This window comes from Lepisosteus oculatus, chromosome 9 (genome assembly GCF_040954835.1).
Source record: "Lepisosteus oculatus isolate fLepOcu1 chromosome 9, fLepOcu1.hap2, whole genome shotgun sequence".
Lineage (NCBI taxonomy): Eukaryota > Metazoa > Chordata > Actinopteri > Semionotiformes > Lepisosteidae > Lepisosteus > Lepisosteus oculatus.
Genome location: NC_090704.1, coordinates 43,269,244 through 43,287,902, shown reverse-complemented (window position 1 = coordinate 43,287,902; position 18,659 = coordinate 43,269,244). Strand labels below are relative to the sequence as shown.

Here is an 18,659-nt window from a genome sequence, read left to right as displayed (position 1 = left end):
GACATGGTAAGAGATGAGAGGCTGATAGGTGGGCCAGTTGGAGGAGTCTTTCCACTTCACGTGTGGCTGCAGGGATCGTAGCTGTAAGGTCAGACTTGAATATTCACAATAGCCAAATCCTAACCCAGTGGGCAGCTAACATAAATAACTGGGGGGAAAAGCTGTTTGAAAAAAGGCGTTATTGAAACCTCACTACAGCATCAGACCTGACAGAGGTGAGGAGTGAGGGTATGACTGCAGCAGAAATATTGTTGGACAGCTGCCAGCTTCCAATAAGAGTGTCCTTGTCATTCCCCTAGGGAATATTTGGATACAGGCAAAAAATAAAGAGGAATCCCTAATGGGCAGTGTTTGTTTTTTACTACTCTGAAAGAATAATTCTGCAGGCTTTAATGAAGCTATTAAGGACAATTGACAAGCAATCACCATGCACATTTTCTTGTTTTATGACATAATCTGCACTCGCTGTAAGTGATTCAAGCAGCATTAAAATCCCATCAAATCGGGGACAGAGCCTGTTCTCAGTGGCTCTCTCACAGTACTTCTGAACTTGTTTACAAAAGGATTCTTGGCAGATTCTCAAGCGTGCTATTTGCTGAGCTGCTCCAAGGAAGTACACATACTGTAACTTCAGTGTGTCTGGTCTAATTGCCTAAATACCTAGCAGTCATTTCTCTGTGTTTGTCTGTTGGATTTCTTTTTCCAAAGTAATATTCAAAGGTGTGTAATGGCTTCTTAACGCCACAGGACTTCACCTTTCCATTCCAGCACAGGGAAGCAAGGTGCAAACACATTTCAAAGCTCCCAAGATTGAGTTCTTTAAGACAGCTGAATAAACTACTGTCCTTGCTGTTGTCTGCAGTTTTGCTTTTGACAGATTTTGCTCAGGGAATAACAGTAATATCTAGACAAAACAATAGAAGACAATGAAGTACCAAAGCCAGGCATTCTGGGAACAATACCTCATGGCATTTGGATCCAGACTCAGGCCTTGAGTTTCACAAAAGAGAGAGGGGGGTGTATTTGAGAAGGTCATTTCAATTTCGATCCCTGTACAGAGTGTCTTAGTACTGTAAGTGTGGATACACATCTTTGAAAAAGCAATTGGAAAAGGCTGTTTCCTGTTCATCTCTTCTGAGGGGTCTTGCAGGGCTTACTTGTAAACAAATGTGAGGAATGAACCAACGTCATACTGTGTGGTCGATACTCTCTGCAAAGAAGACAACTAATGTAAGCATCTTCAAGGTCATCAAGCCTCCAGTGTAATTTTAGTGTTCATTAGCGGGCTATACATTAGAGTAGGACTACTGTGATTTTGGTAAAATGCTTTACAATAAACTGAGACGAGCCTTAACAAATATTTTTGGTTGCATAAATTATTTGTATTTTCAAATATGCGTTGTCACATTATTGTCGAACTTTTAGACACACTCCAGAAGGAAAAATGATATTAATTTTTACTTTTGTTGATCTAGGAGTTCTGTTACCAAATAGCATCTTTTATATGCAAACCTGTCTAATGCTTATAAAGCAAACAGCCTCTATTGGGTCCACATCTGATTCTCTTAATAACAAGACTAATGATGATTGAAAGGTTTTCTCACACTGTCTTGGTATCACAGTCTGCAGTGGATACCTAACACTATAAAAACTGTGGTGTTATGCTGTTTCATGGAACGTACAGTATTCATTAAAATACACAGCACTGAATGTGAAATTCCATTTGCATTTTTGTACTGCCATTTATAGTTTCGTAACACCTTAACCATGGTTGTATTTGGATATATACTGTATTTGGATATATTTGCTACAATATACTTGAAAAGTAGTATATTTTAGCTGAAGCTGTTGAATAAAACACCTAGGAAGGACTTACTGTGTTTCCAAAAGAAACATGTGTCATACACAGCTTTGCCGTAGGCTGATTTTCATTCATTTCAAAGGCAAATGACAATTCACACACGACACCCCTCATAAAAGGACGTTCAGCATGCCGTCTGTGAATAATTCATGACTTGGGCTCCATGTCTCTTATAGTACAACAAATGTGCCCCTTGGCCATCAGGTTGACCAACATTTGCGTTCTGCGGATCCAGATGCTGATTTGCACAGTCCATCCAGGACAACAGTCGCCTGATGGCAGATGATTGTTCAACACTTTCCACTGCCTGACAGCAGCCTGGCAGTTCCTCTGAAAAAAGGTTAAAAGGTTAAAGTGTGCCAAAGGACAGGGGCAAATTAGGAACAGCCTGGCTTGCATCAGGAGGCTATTGAAACCCTTATATGCCCATGTTTGTGAAAGACCAAGAGGGCATGCCAACATCACACACATATTAAATTTACTGCATCTGCACAACAGGGCTGGGGGAGGTACCAAGGGAAGCTGATCTCTAAGATCAGTTATAAATGAAACCAGAATCTTGTCTTGCATTACACTCTGCTCATTAATAGGATTTGATTTACTAGAGTCTGAATGCACAGCTGCACGTGCAACTCCATCTCCAGCAGACCGAGGAATTCACTCTGACATTTGTGTTGTGTAAATTTTATTTCCCTAAGAGAAAAGAAAAAATAATGACATGAAGACTGGCTTTTGAATAGGTAAACAGGAGTCAGTAAGGCATTGTACATGCCCAGTTCTGGAACCATTCTTAGTTCATTTAACTTTCTGAAATCTGTACATATGTGTGTTTTTGCTTTAGATCTTCACATGAGGCTCTCTTATTTTGACTTACTTAAAATCAAAACAACCCCTTGTTAGTTTTCAGGAGCTGTTATGACACTTCTGATGTGAAATAGTGAAACTTGGAGGTTTTATGGCAAAGTCGAAAGTAGAGGCCTGGTAAATGATATACTGGACAACCATGTTTTAGAAATATCTTTCAAAAACTAATGCACAGTTTGCTGTAGAAACATTGTTTGTAGAATTTTTCATGTTAGGCAAAACCAAGCACAACAGACATTTTTGTAATATGCAAATATACAAATATAAAAAAAACATATTTGTCATTTGCCATAAATTGATATTAAGCTGAAACACAGCAAGGTAGAACAGAAGGGATACAGGTTTAAGTTAAGACCTTGCACTTTGTTCTAATAACCAGCTGTTCCATACTAACAAAGCATTAACCTGCACACTCTTTGTCCAGAAATCCCCAGACATAATTCAAAAGAGGACTTGCAGCAAAGCAGTAACTGGAGGAAAAACTGATATAATTTTTGATTTCTCTTTGGAGGCTGGGATAGTCTGGGGAGAAGGAAGACTGAAACACTTTGGCCCAGACCACGTGATTTTTAGGGGAAGCCTGCGTGGCTCTTAAGATGTTTCCCTGGTTACCACAACATGTCCAGAGACACACTGCATTAGCACTATCAGCTTGTTTAGCTTCCTCTCCACCACCCAGATGTGTCATTGTGGCCTTATTTATCACAACCTCCTCTATTTAAGGATACTCCACGCCCTCTACCCATGCCACATGTGGGCTGCTGTGCAGCTGACAGGGAGAATGCCTATGATTAAGCCAGAAAACATTTATCTGTGCTTGACAACCATCATGGGGCTGTCTTAGGAGAATTTGAGATATTGGGCATTCAGTATAGTGAGTCGAAGTGAATTAAAACAAAAAGAAGGTTATCAGGGAAAACGAATCCTCTTAATAGAATAAAAAGACAAAAAATGATCTACTCTATTTCATATTTCAGTTGCATAATTAGCAATTAAGTGATGCCCATGATGATGCCCATCTTCATATAAACACACACATGAAGTATGACCATGGATCCTAGCATGATTAAATACACCATAGACTTTTGGCAAGCCTTAATTCATTACAACAGGCACAGAGCTCCAGACCTCAGCCAGGAAAGTCACTGAATTCTCTTGCTCATACTGGTGTTCTGATGCTTTCTGAAAATGAAAGCCTTAGCCACCTAAACAGCTTTCTCTCCAGTGGCGAGAGATACAGTATTCATAATACACAACAATGTGAACATTCAAATTGAGATTTTTTTAAAGGCCTGAACATAGCAACTATTTTATGTTGGAAATTGCACTTTGGTAAATCTGTCCCCTCGTGTTCTATTTATTTATTTTAAAGAATTTCTTTCTTAGAGGCTGGATGCCAAAATACCCACTACATGAAAAGACTGATGTTTTTGGTTGTCTCCTGGGAGCCAGTTTCATAAATAAAAATACAGTTCAAAGGGATCTGTTCATCCCACGGTATGAGTAAGCACTAAGCAATGCCATGGCTATCTGTGAAGCCAGTACTATAAAATTCCATGAGTAGTGACTCAAAAACAACAAGCTGTTTGCCAGCCTGTCATGAGGTCTTCACACAAAAGCAGACTGATAAATATGAACAGGGCCTCATATGAAAATATTAACATGACATGTGAAAAACATTAACTGCAGCCATGTTGTCTAAGGGCAGGAGAATTCTGGGTAAAATTCTCTTTCCTTTAAATCCTTTAAACAAATTTGCTGTGGGAAGCATAACAATACATTTCTGTTAAAATTAGAATATATTTTAGGAAAGCTGAAAATCCAAACCATAATTTCTGGACAAGATTAAAACAAACTGATAACCATCATTATCTTACAGAATAAAACATTCACAGACACGTTTGATTGTTCTCTGCCACAGTTACAGGTCCCACTTTTGTACTGAAGATCACTGATCTTAAGACATGGTTGCAAATGAAGTAATTCAGCTGGTAATCTTTGTGAGCAGAATGTTTAGGAAGTGTTAATATTTATGGTCTCTACCATTTGTGGGGTTTTGGGTGAAATTTTCTTTTGCTGTAATGAATCAGACTAATTACTTGCTCCCAAAGTGATAGTGACTGAGTCCCTGTAGATTGGGTGGTAGGTTTCACACTTGAGTCTTTTCACTCAGCTCCTTTCTTGGTTGCAAAGAGTATCGGTTTCAATAACTTCTCATATTAAACGTCTGCAATCCAGAGTGCCTTCTTTGTTTCTAGAATGTAATTAAGTTAAAAGCCACCATCTCTCTAAGTGAGTCCTTTATTCCCATATCAATTAATTCATGTTTTGATTGCAAACCTCCTTCTCTTTCCAACATTTCAGTCACACCTGTATTTGTATGCTGGACCATTTTGACCTACTGTACAATGAATGAAGTGTTCAGTGTTCAGTGATCATTTGGCTGTGTGTGATCATTAAAACCTGTGGTATTTTTTATTAACAAACTTTTAATTAATGTTCCTTACAATACAGAACAAGTATGGCTAGGTATACTGTACATCCTAGCACATGACAATAAAAAAATAAAATGTCTTCTAAAGAGTTTGCATTTTTCTAGACACGCTTTAACTGACTGTGCTGGTTAGTGTAGATCAGCTTTGTGCTGTAACAGCAAAAGGCTGCTGGAAAAATAATTTGTCAGCTGGGCTATAATGGAAGCCTCTGGTAAAAATAAACTGTCAATATGTCAGGATTGCCAGTGGCATTCCTGAGTGCATTTCTTGTTCAGAATGCTATTTATGCCTGGAACATTATACGGATTTGAGAAGAAGGAGAGGCAAAACCAAAGAACGAATCCAGCCAGTGATTTTGCCTGAGTGGTGTTTTGCTGATGCATAAAATGTCCCACTTTTTTGCCGTCTGCCATTGAGCTTGATGACAAAGTGCTGAAAGAGTCCTCAGGCCCCATAATGCGGGGCAAACCATGCAGCTGTATCTACAGTATGTGACAAGCGGGCTCAGAATGTGCTGCGAGACGTGGGCCTCCGCTGTGGAGCTCTGAAGGTCACACGCCGGAGAGCACATGGCGCCAAGAAAGACCAAGAAAATCAGCCTCGACTACATACCTGCTTTGCATTTTGCAGTGATAAGAGAGCCAATACCTGTATCAATGAGCTCTTGCCACACAGGGAGGAATGTTAGTGCAATAGGAGTGTGTGCAATAGTTTAATTCCAGTTGATATTTGCTTAGGACCACACCTATATCCCCCTAGATTATCTCCAGTAAAGAAATTTTTGTTTTCTATGTTGCCTGTGTTTTAATGATGTAAGTAATAGGCTAAGATTTCTTTATTTTTAGTTAGATTAGTTCAGGATCAGAATTTCAGCATTTATGATGTTCCACAAATTCTAAAATCTTCACTGTACAAAAACACTTAACATTGGGTGGTTAAAGAATTAACAGTTTCTTTCTGTGTTCAGTGCTTTGTACATTGAATTTAGTATGGTAATCTGCAGGTTACTGTTGTGATTGTGGGGGGGAGGTTTTCTCAGACAGAAAGATATTTGTAGATTCAGATCCGATGTCCAGACAATCCCCGCAGGTCGATGGCAATTTGATATTCCTGGAAGACACAAAACCAAGGGATGGGTGCACTGGGGACTTCCAAGCCAAGGAGATGGTCCTCTCTTCCCTGGATAGAAACGTCATGCTCAGCTCTCGTCTGCAGACGGATGACTCACAGAGCGGAGAAAGAGGAACGGATACGCAGCCTCACGCAACAGAAGAGGAAGAAGTCGTTTTAGAACATGACAAACGTCAGCGATTCTTCTTTTTTTAAATATTCAATTCTTTATTTCACTTCTTTTATGTTCGACGATATTTTATTAACTAATTGTTTGTCAAACTGATTATAGGTGAGAACAATCCATCCATTCATCTATGGACACCGTTCTCTACTTAAAGGGTTGCGGTCGATGGAGCCCAACGTCATAGGCACAGAGCACTAGGAGGGATACACCCTGGTAGGGACCATCTCAGGGAACACACACATCTATTAAACCCACTTGGGCATGAGGGCAACATACAAATTCCCTGTAGAAGTCCAATCAACACACCAGGACCCAAAGGCTGTAAGGCAGCAAAAGGTTGACCAACTATTTTGTTAATGTCTTCATGTCTCCTTTCATATGTTACATACTGTATACTATACACTATATATACGGTATATATTATTATATAAATCTCCTAAGAACATGGATGTTAGAACTAAAGTGGGGCGGGTAGGATGACTGGTTCATTTATCTTAAAATATTTCATCATTCACTGGTGTCTCAAATTTGACTGACAGGATCTTTCTACGGAATTCCGTACAAATGCGTATTAAAAATCTGTAAATTGCCACGTAATTGTCAATAAAAAGACATAAAGTTGCACCACTCCGTTGTGGGTGTTTTAGTAAAGCCGCCTTAGAGAGATAAACTCATATTACAAAATCCCGTACAACCACACCCCAGCTGCCCTTGGTGAATAGTTGCACAAGTTAATATTGCAAATAACTTATATTACAGCATAGAACTACACAGCTACACTGATTCTACACTGATGTAACATTTATATTTCCGAGGATCGTCACATCGTTTTTCTGGCTAGACTACTCTCATCCTTAGGAATCCGGTATGTTTTCCAAAAATGTTAATTGCATTTCTGGCATCAGTTGATGCTGTTTTTTTTTTATAAATCAGATAAGTGATTCTAGATTAAGTGCATTAGAGTGAAGAACATAAATTAAGTTCATTTCTAGTAAGCACACACAGAGGTGTTTTTCTTTTGCCTGACACATGTTAAGTTTTTGCCTGATGTTAGTTTAAAGATTAAAGACACATCTGCCTCCAAAACAAATGTTTGTATTGCAGACACTTGAGATTGTCAGGTCTCTAGGAATAAACAGAGACTGATGGCTCGCAGGACAGAACTGTCAACGACACCTGCAAGACACTAGGAAATAAAAACACTTTTTGTTGGGAGTATTTACTCTACTTACAAAGTACAGTGTACTGCTAAAACATAATAAATACAAATAATTAGGATATAAAGAATTTCTTTTCATTGCCAAGGCAGGAAGAAAATACTTTTTTCATGGCATTGCCAATGATTAATAAGTGAAAAGAAAACTACTGTATATGGTTTCACTGCAGACAATTCCTCTTTTTTTTGCAACCCAAGTAAGTTTGCTAAAAATCTTGATGTCATTCAGTCCCCTACATCTGATCATATTATCGAATTCAACTCACCAGTGCTGGCACTCAGGAAACTCATTATTAGGTGTGTTAAAACCAAAAGGAAAGAATTCAATTTTAAGGTGGAGTCAATAAATGTTACCTTTATCTCTTAAGTGTGTCTCCCCTCTGGTTTCGCTCTTATTTCAGTCTGATCATTAACATTATGGAATGCTTTTACAACCCTGAATGTACAGTGTAAGTCTGTACAAGTAACAAAAATGTAAAAATAGTACCAACTTAGAATTTGATTTACTTTCAAGTTAATTTTATAGATTATGTTTTTTTTTCTTCAAATTTTCTCTTTCATTTACGTAAATCATCCTGAGAGTCATGACCATATATGAAATGTGCACTTAACGCATAACTTAAAAGTTTGTGTACAGTGAGGATTAGGACGTCAACATGTCAGTCCAGAGTGTAATTAATTTAATCCTCTGCCTGGTTGGGCAGAGTACACGCGCTGTTCTTCGGTTATCATTTTACATACAACAGCAATCCCAGCTCCATTAGACCTCCAGGAACACCAACAAGCAAGAAGCAAGAGAATTAAAGAAAAAAAATCACAGCCAAAAGTGATCAACAATTCCAGATCTCCTGATCTTTAAGGTGTTCTGCTTTTCATCCCAGCAGAGCTCCTAACTGCTTTAATTGGATTCATAATTATTTTAATTGCACTAATTAAACATCTGTAAAGGTTTTTAGCCATTTACAATTTAAAGAGACCTATAAAATCTACTGGACTGGGTTTGTGCAATTCTTGCAATATATTCTGCATACTACATTCTCTGTGTCTGTTTAAAGTGCATGCTCTTCATTTACTGTGAACCTTAAAGTAGACTGCATGGCTGTTTTGCAGCAGTTTAGACTACATAATTTATGTGTAGCCCACCAGGCGGGGTGTGCTGGGAAAACTTTTCCTCATGCCCATACACTTCTCCTGGTCGATGAACAGGGAGTTAGCCTTCACCGACAGGTCATGCTCCAGAGAGACTTTGGTGCGGACAAGCGTCTGTAGGGTGTGCTCTGCGTCTCTTAGCCTCTCCTTCAGCTTCTGTATAGTGTCTCCAATCTCCCTGACTTCACTCACCAGCCTGTGCAAAACAACAAAGGAACATCCTTTATTTAACTGCTGAAGACCTACTGTAGAAGGGAATCCCTTACTCGGACAAAACAGGAGTAGCCTTTCTAAATATATATACAGTATATAAGTTTAGCCTGCCTAAATGCCTAACATCATTCCAGTAAATCACACATGCATTGGCTCAGAAATACATCATACACTGCAAGGTGGCTTCAACACCATGTTTTTTGTCATTTATGTATTTATTTGGTAAATGATAAGACTGATCACACTATAAGAATCAAGGATCAATTAAGTAATTAAGTCCCTTTCAAAGCAGTTGACAGATCACAAAGTAATATTTTAGGAGTCATTTGAAGCATAAGTTTCCCATCCAAGCAACCCAATCCATCACCTAATCTAAGAAACTGTAAACTCAATCCCTCAATAGATAGGTCAGGTACTGAACAGCACTTAGATACTAAAGCTGATAGGGAATCTGCAAAAAGCCTCTAGTGGCTAGAGTAGTACATACATTTAATATCTGCTCTTTTTCAAATTCTCTTGAAAGGCATTAGTCAAATATTGATACCACTTAAATCAATAAGAGCACTTGTATGTTCAATTGATTTCCATGCTGAATGGGGACTGGAGTGCAAACTGCAACCCTGTGGGGATCTCCAAAGAGATTGATTCTCTTGCTTCAGATGAGAGAAACATAAGATAAGATCGTGGGCCCTACCGGTGGTGGGGGTTGTCACGGCACAGCTCGACGTTGGGCCTCCTGGTCCGCTCCTCCAGGCGGGTTTGGGCCACTTTCAGAGGACTTTCCTTGTCCCGGATGGACTTCTTCAGGGTCTCAATGAGCATCTCTGTCTGAAAGATTTCCTGCAGTGTCTAAACATCGACCAGAAAAAGGGAACGGTAAGGGGAATATAATGTGGGTTATATGAAATGTTCACTTGTATACAAATTTAGAATTGGCATGCATTTTTCGATGATATACCCACCACATTCAGAATCAATTAATGCCTGATATGTATTTTCTCACAACGATGACCCCTGTATCCACATAGTGAGAATGAGAAAATGTAGGCAGACTACTCAGACACTCCCCACATGTAGCTTGGCCCACTCATCTTCTTAAATGCTATAAGCTGCAAGAACCCAGAAAATTGCAGGGTAGCCGTTTTTGTGAGGGTTGACTAATCACAGCCCTGCCCTTGTGGTGCTGTGACCTGACCCAGACACGACCACATTTAAATCTTAATCATCCCAGAAGAAATATTCAAATGGCACTATTAATCAAACCTTCTGCCATGACGGTCCCCCACTGCCAGCCATGCTAAGTTGTCTGTGCTATTGAACATGGCAAGGTATTTCGTGCACTACTTCAAAGAAAGAAATGAAACAACTGAAGTCCAGGATGACGTACAGTGATTGGGTAGCATCTGAAAAGAGCTGAGTACACGTGTAAGCTAAATAATGAAAATGACTTTCTATTGCCTGTTAATTTTTTTTAACAAACCTACACTGTTTCATAAATCCATTTAGTGATGTGCATTCTATTGACTTTACAATATAGTGCATGCTTTAATTTTTCCACTGATGTTGAGATGGAATCGACAGTGGGCTGGAGTTCTGTAGTCCATGTGTATATTTAACAAGCAGCGTCTCACATGTGCTTTCTGGTATTTCTCTGGTATGAGCAGTTCGTCTCTAGAGTTAAACAGAGTAAAACTAAATCCAGCATAAATCAGCCTCCATGAAACATTCACATAAACTTAACTATATTAACAAGTCCTGTCTTGGACCCCATTGTGTTTCAAGTTTCAAAACAAATGTTTGAGTGTTGCTGTTGATTTTTCACATGAAAGTCATTTTGGAATTAACAGGCTAATTAACACTGCTGTACAACATTCATAATAGGATACAAAAGAACTCCTATGTATTTCAGTTTTGACATGATATGTGAGTCTCAGATAAAATGCCCAGTCCTTGCCAAGTGAATTGGTAATGGATTTGTTAATGCAGTGTATTTATACTCATTCAGCAATGCAATCAAAAATGATGGTTGTAAACACTGTACATACAGTACTTTAGGTTTCTGAATCTCTACTTTGCCTTATTCAACTTCTGTACATGAAATCAGAAATTGTTGATGAAGTTTTTCAGATTTGATCTTTTGGGCATTGAACTCCAAAGAGGATCACTAGCAGCATGCTGTGACCAATCTAAGCACCGACAAAACTAAAGCTTTTCCATTTTCTGCCCCTAATGCAACACCTTAGCCAAGTGCGTCTGCAGGTTGTTCTTGGCGTCGGTGGTCTCGGCCATGCGATTGGTGAAAGCCACATTCACAGTGTTGAACTGGTTCCACATCTCATTGGAAGTGGTGTTTAGAAGGATTTCTACTTCATCCCGAAGTCTGGCAGATGCTGCTCGCTCACTCTGGGATCGGAGAATGTTATTATCTGTAAACTTGGCCCAGGAATCAGGTATTGAAAGTCTGCACGGGACAGTAAGAAACATAATCACACCCAGCTATGAAACTGACCATAAACTCTACAGCACATTCACACCTAAATCTGGCAGGAGATAACAGACTTTCATTTCCTTCAGCCTCATATATAGACATTTTTTTAAGAATGCGAGAGGTAAAATCAAGCGTTACTAAATCACTCAGTGAAGTTTGTTCATCGTGTCCGAGTGTGTAAATACATCTCTTTTACTGCAAAAGGATTTTTTTCTCCATGTTCTTTAGCAAGCAGAAACAAAAAAGCCCCCATGGAAAAGTGCAATTGCAGTTCTGAAGGTCTGTGGCATCATCTGGTCTCAATTTCCTCCTTCAGCTACTTGAAAATAATTTAAAAACTCTTTCCAATCTCTTTAATTGTAGGTGACCTGCTAGACGGCAGCTCTCCTTAATGGGATCGAGGCACCATCCAATATCTGTCTGGAATTGAAGGTTATATAAGAATGAAAAAAGCATTTCACCTTTAAATTCAGTTCACGAAACTATTGTGGTTAATAAACTGAAAACAAGAAAGAAACAAATGCTGTGAGGTGTTTCTATTGCTCTTACTTAAAACATAAGATAGCTTATGTTTTAACACTTCTTACACACAAGATTCATTAGAAAGACTTTAGCTAAGAAAGCTAAATATAATTATTCAATTTGAGCTTTTTTTCTACTTATTCTGTCAGAAAATACCATGTTTTAGGTTTCTTTAGTATAACAGGAACAGGATTTCTGAAAGTCAGATTTTGCAAGGGTTTAGTTTTGGTTAAACTACAGACATGTTTGTGAGCTATAGAACCTCTAAACCTCTACATTAATTACATTAGGCACATTAATTACTGAACAGTGTGCTCAGAATCATTTTTTGTTCCCTTTAGGAATGTTTCAATCAGTTTCTGCAAGACAAAAAGGCTTGTACTTTGACCAGCTTTAACTCAATGCAAAACTATTTTTCCTTAATGAGTTTAAGGACATTGTTTCCACACACCCTCCCCAAAAACACACACTTGCACGTGATACTGAACGGAACTGAACTCACGAAGGGTCCAGCCTCTCCACGCCTCTGTAGTAGCTGATTCCATCGGAGGTATTTCTCAGCTGGTGACACTTGTCATCGATCCGGTGGGCCTCTGCTTTGTCATTGACGTCTCTCTCCAGCTCGTGCTGCGCTGCCCTGTTGGACCTGAAGCCGCGACGTTAAGCATTTCAGAGACAAGGGGAAGAAACCTGCTGAAGGATGAACATTGCAACGCATTCTGTGAAACAAACCCAGTGAGTGAGTTTGAAAAATAAACAGTGAGCTCTGTGCTAATACTGGTGTCTAACTCTGCACATTTAAGGTCTTCTTAAGATTCCCCTTCCTGAAATGCACTTATTCAGACATAAGGGCATAGAGCTCCACTTATTCGGGGCCTCTTCCCTATTTACACAGGAGGCAGTTTTCCTTCTGGGCCACAATTTCCAATCCAATCACAATGCCCAGGTATGGTGACTGCGGACACTGTGCTGAAGGAGGTGCCATCCTTTGGATAAGATGTTAAACTGAGGTACTGACCACTTGATCATTACAGATCCCTGTGGCCTTGTTCTTTAGAGCAGGGACGTGCCAGTATCTGGACTGAATTCCACTTCAGGCCTGCATAATCTGTCCTGCCTAAATTTCCCATATAATTCAATCGGTGAAGTAAATTCTCCTGATCTGCTGTGTAGAATGCCTGCTGGTGCAGATTTGCTGTTGTGTGTCCTCAATGTGTGCTGAGTTATGAGTGATTGTAATTCAGTGGTGAATGTGGGTTCCCACCTATACTGCGAAGAGCTTTGGGATATTTTGGGATGAAAAACATCATGCATCTATAAGTGATTAATGGAGTTCAAAACAAATGTTCGGGAGGGATGACAACAGCTACAGTAAGTTCAATCAACCTCACCCGTCAGTAATTTGTTACATCATTTCCTCTTATGAAATGACTGTAAATACTATAGTAATCCTCTTCTCTCCCTCACATACATCTTTTAAATTCCTCCTCCACCCCATCTCCACTTTTGCAGCATCTTTGTGGTCACTCTGCAGGGGTGTCCTAGCCTCCTCGTCCAATAGCCAGAAGGCTGGCCCTTAGCTAAGCAGGAAAAGCCAGATTTATTGTCAGTAAAACACTCTGCTAACCTTTCAATACACTTAATTCTTGGGTGTTGTTATTCCTCGTTAATTATTTATGTTTTTTTTTTAATTCAGTTCAGCATGCTTAACTGAATACTGAGAAAAAGTGTGGTTTTCGATGAATTCGTAAAAAAAAGCCTGTTAGTCATCAGATGTTTCATGGGTCCGGATGATGGCCTTTACTCATAACCATGAAATATTCTGGACCCATTCTCTGGCATTGGATCTACTGTAAATCTACTGTCACTGATCTCATCAGCTGTTAACTGGAGCTTGTATCCCTCCCTTTTCTTTTTAGAGATTTCATTTTAGAGCAAGCCCACAGGAATGGCAGAAATATACAAGATATTCTGTAAAAATCCACACTGATTCTATTATGTCCATACCCATTCTTATGATAACTCATTGGAATGCTCTATTCCCATGACAGTTACATCACCAGTTGAACTGGAAAGTTCACTGTTAAAAATCTCTATGAACAATATAGTATCTGTGCACCATGATCTATACCTGAGTGGTTGACTTACGCAAGCTGAGCATTCACCCTGTCCAGATGGCGCCTCATTCTTTCCTGGCAGGACTTGATCATCTCAACCTCCTAGAGAAACAACAATGTCAAATTTAAAAACACATTCTGTTTCTTGTAGATTGCACCTCGCACACTAGAGAAAAAACATTACTGATGGGGAAAAAGGAAGGTTTGCAAGAGAAATGACAGTTCTGACAGCTTTCTCAGCTTACAAAGCAAGACAAATATAGGAAATTGTACTAAAGATACACAAGCAAATAAATGTGTCTATATACATCAAATATGCAAACACAAATGAAAAAGAACAAAAGGAAAAAAGTCTGAACTCTGTACATAATATATATATATATCCACCCACTACTTAGATCTTACTTTCAGTAAGTCTTGTTCCACTTCATCATGGACCAGGTCGATGGACATCCTTTTCTCCCTGTGGTACAAGCACTCTTGAGCTACCTGTTATTGCAGAGTTTATGAACATTGTTAAGAACAGGTCCACACCTACCAGCAGGGTAATCGTAACAGATAACATACAGAAAGTTCTTCAGAAAATGTACCAATTTAAATTATTCAGTATACCCAAGTATGAATATTTTTAACAGATTTGATCCTTTGCACCAAAGGGCCACATTTATTGAAGAACCATTATTAATAGACATATGTACTGTATGGTTGTTAATACAGAAGTAAACTATGTTAGTCTATTAAACACTGCAATAATAAAAGGACTACTACAATTACTTATAATAATAAATCAGAATTGCTATCTTAACATTTTGAGTATGCATTGTATATCTAGAAAACCCAATTATTAATTACCTAAAAGTCTGTTACAAAGCATTTTGTTACCCGATACTCACCCTAAACCCTTCATGTCACTAGATCGTTAGTTCATCAACATGACACTGCTTGTCCCAGAGGAAACCCAATAAGGTAATTGACCATGTTCGCTCATTGCAGCCTGTGTTGCTAAGCTACCCTTGTGGGAAACATATTTATCCCTAATAATCAAGTCTTCACGATAGTTTGAACTCTTAAGATGAATAACTCTTTGATATGTTTATCAGGCACAATTTGACCTGATTTATTCGTTTTAAAGGTGAAGTATCAAAACATGCTATTTATGCAATATAGGTGGAAAACATGTATAGTAAGTATAGTAAGTTAAGAAGGAAGAACTCTCCTCATGGACATTCCAGACACCCCAGTGCTAGCTAAGGACAACCTTAAATGTCACCTTTTCCAAGCAGCTTGAATCACAGGGAGGTTTATTTTTGATAACTGCACATTGTCAGATAAAGTAACTTGCAGTGAGAAAAAAACTGAAGATGAAATTAGGTCTTTTTTACCTGAGCTGAACCAGGTTTTCTCAGTTTTAATCATCTAGAGTGGTGGAACCTAATTCTCCAGCAACTTACTGTGCGTATATCTGGGCAGCCCCAGTCATCCAGAAGCTCCCCGGGATTTCTGCACCAGAATTGAGCTTTCTCACCTGCAACGGTCCTTCTGTCTCAGCCAGTGCCCGCTCCAGTCTCTTCTTCACATCTGTGAGAGTGTTGATCTCCCCAATCATGTTTCCCGTTTCGTGGGTCAGCTCTGACCTCCAGAAGGCAATGTCGTTGATCCGCTCCCCGATGTTTTTGTTAGTGGACTCCTGGTTTCTCCTAGTCAGCTGCTCCTTGTCCTGGATGAGTCTCGTGGTGTCTCTCCGTAGCCTCTCCGCGCTGTGCCTGGAGGACTCGGACTCCCTGTAGTTGCTCTGGTTCGACTTGTGCCAGTCGTCTGGAGTGTAGCGATTCACAAGGGCCGACCGATTGGAAGGGTAGAAATTCACTTTTGCTTTCGTGAGGTCTGGGGGAACCCGCTGAATAGAGGCCAGTGTGGGAATGGCACTTGCCGTTTTGTAGAACATATTGGTTCGCCAGGGCTGGTTAATACTATGGGTCAGAGCAAAATGGGGGTAATGGCTCTTATAGCTGGAAGCCATTGTGGATATAGCAGGGAGAAAGTTGCTTGTTCTGGGTCGTGCATAAGTAGCAGTCTGGGTGGAGCCCAAAAGTTCCATATCTGATTATGAGAATTCCACCAGATTCCCTAAACATTAAAATACACAACCATGTCAGGTTTACAGTACTGTATATACATGTCCTGCTCTTGATACATATTAAACTCAATTTCATTAAACTGTCAGGCTATGTAGTATATAGGAATGTACTGCTATAAATGTGGGGGGAAAAAAAATCAGTGGAAATTTCCCAAGTAAATGAATATCCCATGATAAAAATGTCATTTATTTGCAAACCAAGAGTTTTCTTCTTTCAGATCTGCTAGTGCTAAAATTGGTCACTTTGCATGTGCGGTGTGTGAATAATCAATTGCTCTGTGTAATAACCAATGCACAGCTTGCTGAGATATGTTATGAGGTCAAGTTAGCCGTATCAGTGATCTGCTTTAAAAAGGACAGCACCAGCTAGGAACAGCAAGACAAAAATCAAGCTTAGGAAAGGTCTTATCTGTTCCTAATAAATGCCTGGTGTTCATTAATATTTCTGTTATATTTATGCTATATACTGTCTGGAAATGGAATGTGAACCATTTCCCATGCAGAAGCTATAAAAATGCCACAGCTGCTTTATTTGAGCAAAGATTGGATGCTAGTGTTTTTCTTCATTCCAGAAAGAGATGTCTTGCTTTGCTTCGCCAGCATTAAATCCGTGTTCAGGAATGATCGTATCCTGCAGTGCACATGGCACCTGCCTTTGTGGGATATGGACCACAGCCAGAAAAAACACTAACCTTGTTACCTGCAGCATCCAAGAACTGAATATTGGAATTATGTTAGTCAAACAGACTTATTTTGGTGCATTCCTGCTTCCAGTAATGTACCATTGCAACTTTAATGTGCTTCTAGATTGCATAGATCTTTCTGATAAAACCAAAAAGAAATGATTTTTACTTAATGCGTATGTTCTTTTATAAAAATGAACAAATGTAATTGCAAACTAAGTTTTTATACTCAGAAGCTTTAGAACTGTATATAAGATTAATAATCATGTAATGTGCTTATCAGTCAGAATTACAGTGTGCAATCATTCTACATTAGCAACCTAGCTGTAAAAAGTCACTTTTTCAATACACTTATTACCTTTTGTTAAAGGAACAATAAATTAACACCTTCATTTCAGAGTAACGCAATATTATATGGATTTGAATTGATCTCTTTAAATGTAATTATTCGCTTTTATATATTATCATAATGCGAAAAATATAAATGTTGTATTGTCATCTCGTATGTAAAATAGTAAGAAACAAAGAGGACATCTGTGAGGCAGCAACAAGCCTATAAGGTAAGAAAATGATTCAATACCCATTTAAATTGTATTTTAAAGCTTTAAATTAATGTAAATTAATGAATCTTGCTCTTACTTTACTTTTAAGACTTTAAAATTTGCGTGATCTGGCACGATGACACGTGATGATCCCTTCTGTCTGTCTCGAACCCTGTTTGTTTCACGTGATAAAATACGGGAAAAACATAACCCTATACATACCTGTAACACCAGCTTTTCACTGTTTTCCCCGTGCCTCGGCTATACACCTGGCCCCGACTACCTTGATGTCACACCCTCCGGCCCGAGGTTTGCTCACACCTCTAGCGACTCAACAATTTAAGACAGGTATCCAGTGTGAATGAATTATTGATGGACAGAAAGAATGACCATTCCAGTTGCGACACTCGCGGGTAGGGCGGGCTAGGCGGTAGTTCAAAGCCAATTGCAGGATGAGAAAGGCGGTAATTTAAAATTTAAATTGTTTTAGATTACTTAGTTGCCAAGGAGGCAGTTGCTCATAGTAACCACCCACGGAGTTTGGCTAAGTTATAGATGCCTGTCTCTCTTACTAAGGGTGCCCTAGAGCTTTAGAAAACTATACTAAGCCTTATAAAACTACATAGAATACAGAAAAATAAATAATATTTCTGTACATACTTTCAACAGGTGTGCAGATCGTTGTTTTGCATTCGATTGTATTTCATATTTCTGAGTTAAATTTTCTTAGGCCGGTTTAACTGGCGGATTACTTAGTTGTTGTCAAGGGTATACCCAAATCAAAAATACACCATTTATGAATCATAGTCTCAGTCTTTTATAGTCACCACGGTATAACAGATTTTAACATGTATTTAGGAAATTCGTTTTACTAGGCTCTGTTAAATGTTTTTTTTTTACCTCAGAAATTTGAAAGAAAGTTTCTGATTCATTCTTTTCAAATTCTTTGACATGGAGGTTCAAGCACAAAGCAACACCACTTTGTTCTCTAAATAAAAACCTAATCTATTGTTCTGCAGATGGACTGCAGCAGGCATATTCTGGTATCCAGCGTGGAGATAATCCAATTGCTCGT

At 39.0% G+C, this 18,659-nt stretch overlaps 1 protein-coding gene across 1 annotated transcript; it reads right to left on the bottom strand.

Moving 5' to 3' along the window:
* Positions 1-8,392: 8,392 nt before the first annotated feature.
* tekt3 (tektin 3) lies at positions 8,393-17,944 on the bottom strand. Its single transcript, XM_006635185.3, has 8 exons — positions 17,807-17,944; positions 15,748-16,349; positions 14,628-14,711; positions 14,254-14,324; positions 12,608-12,751; positions 11,334-11,556; positions 9,790-9,944; positions 8,393-9,078 (listed from the first exon to the last, which is right to left on the bottom strand). Exons 2-8 carry the CDS (start codon positions 16,318-16,320, stop codon positions 8,862-8,864), a joined length of 1,467 nt encoding a protein of 488 aa, XP_006635248.2. The 5' UTR covers positions 16,321-16,349; positions 17,807-17,944; the 3' UTR covers positions 8,393-8,861.
* Positions 17,945-18,659: the final 715 nt, after the last annotated feature.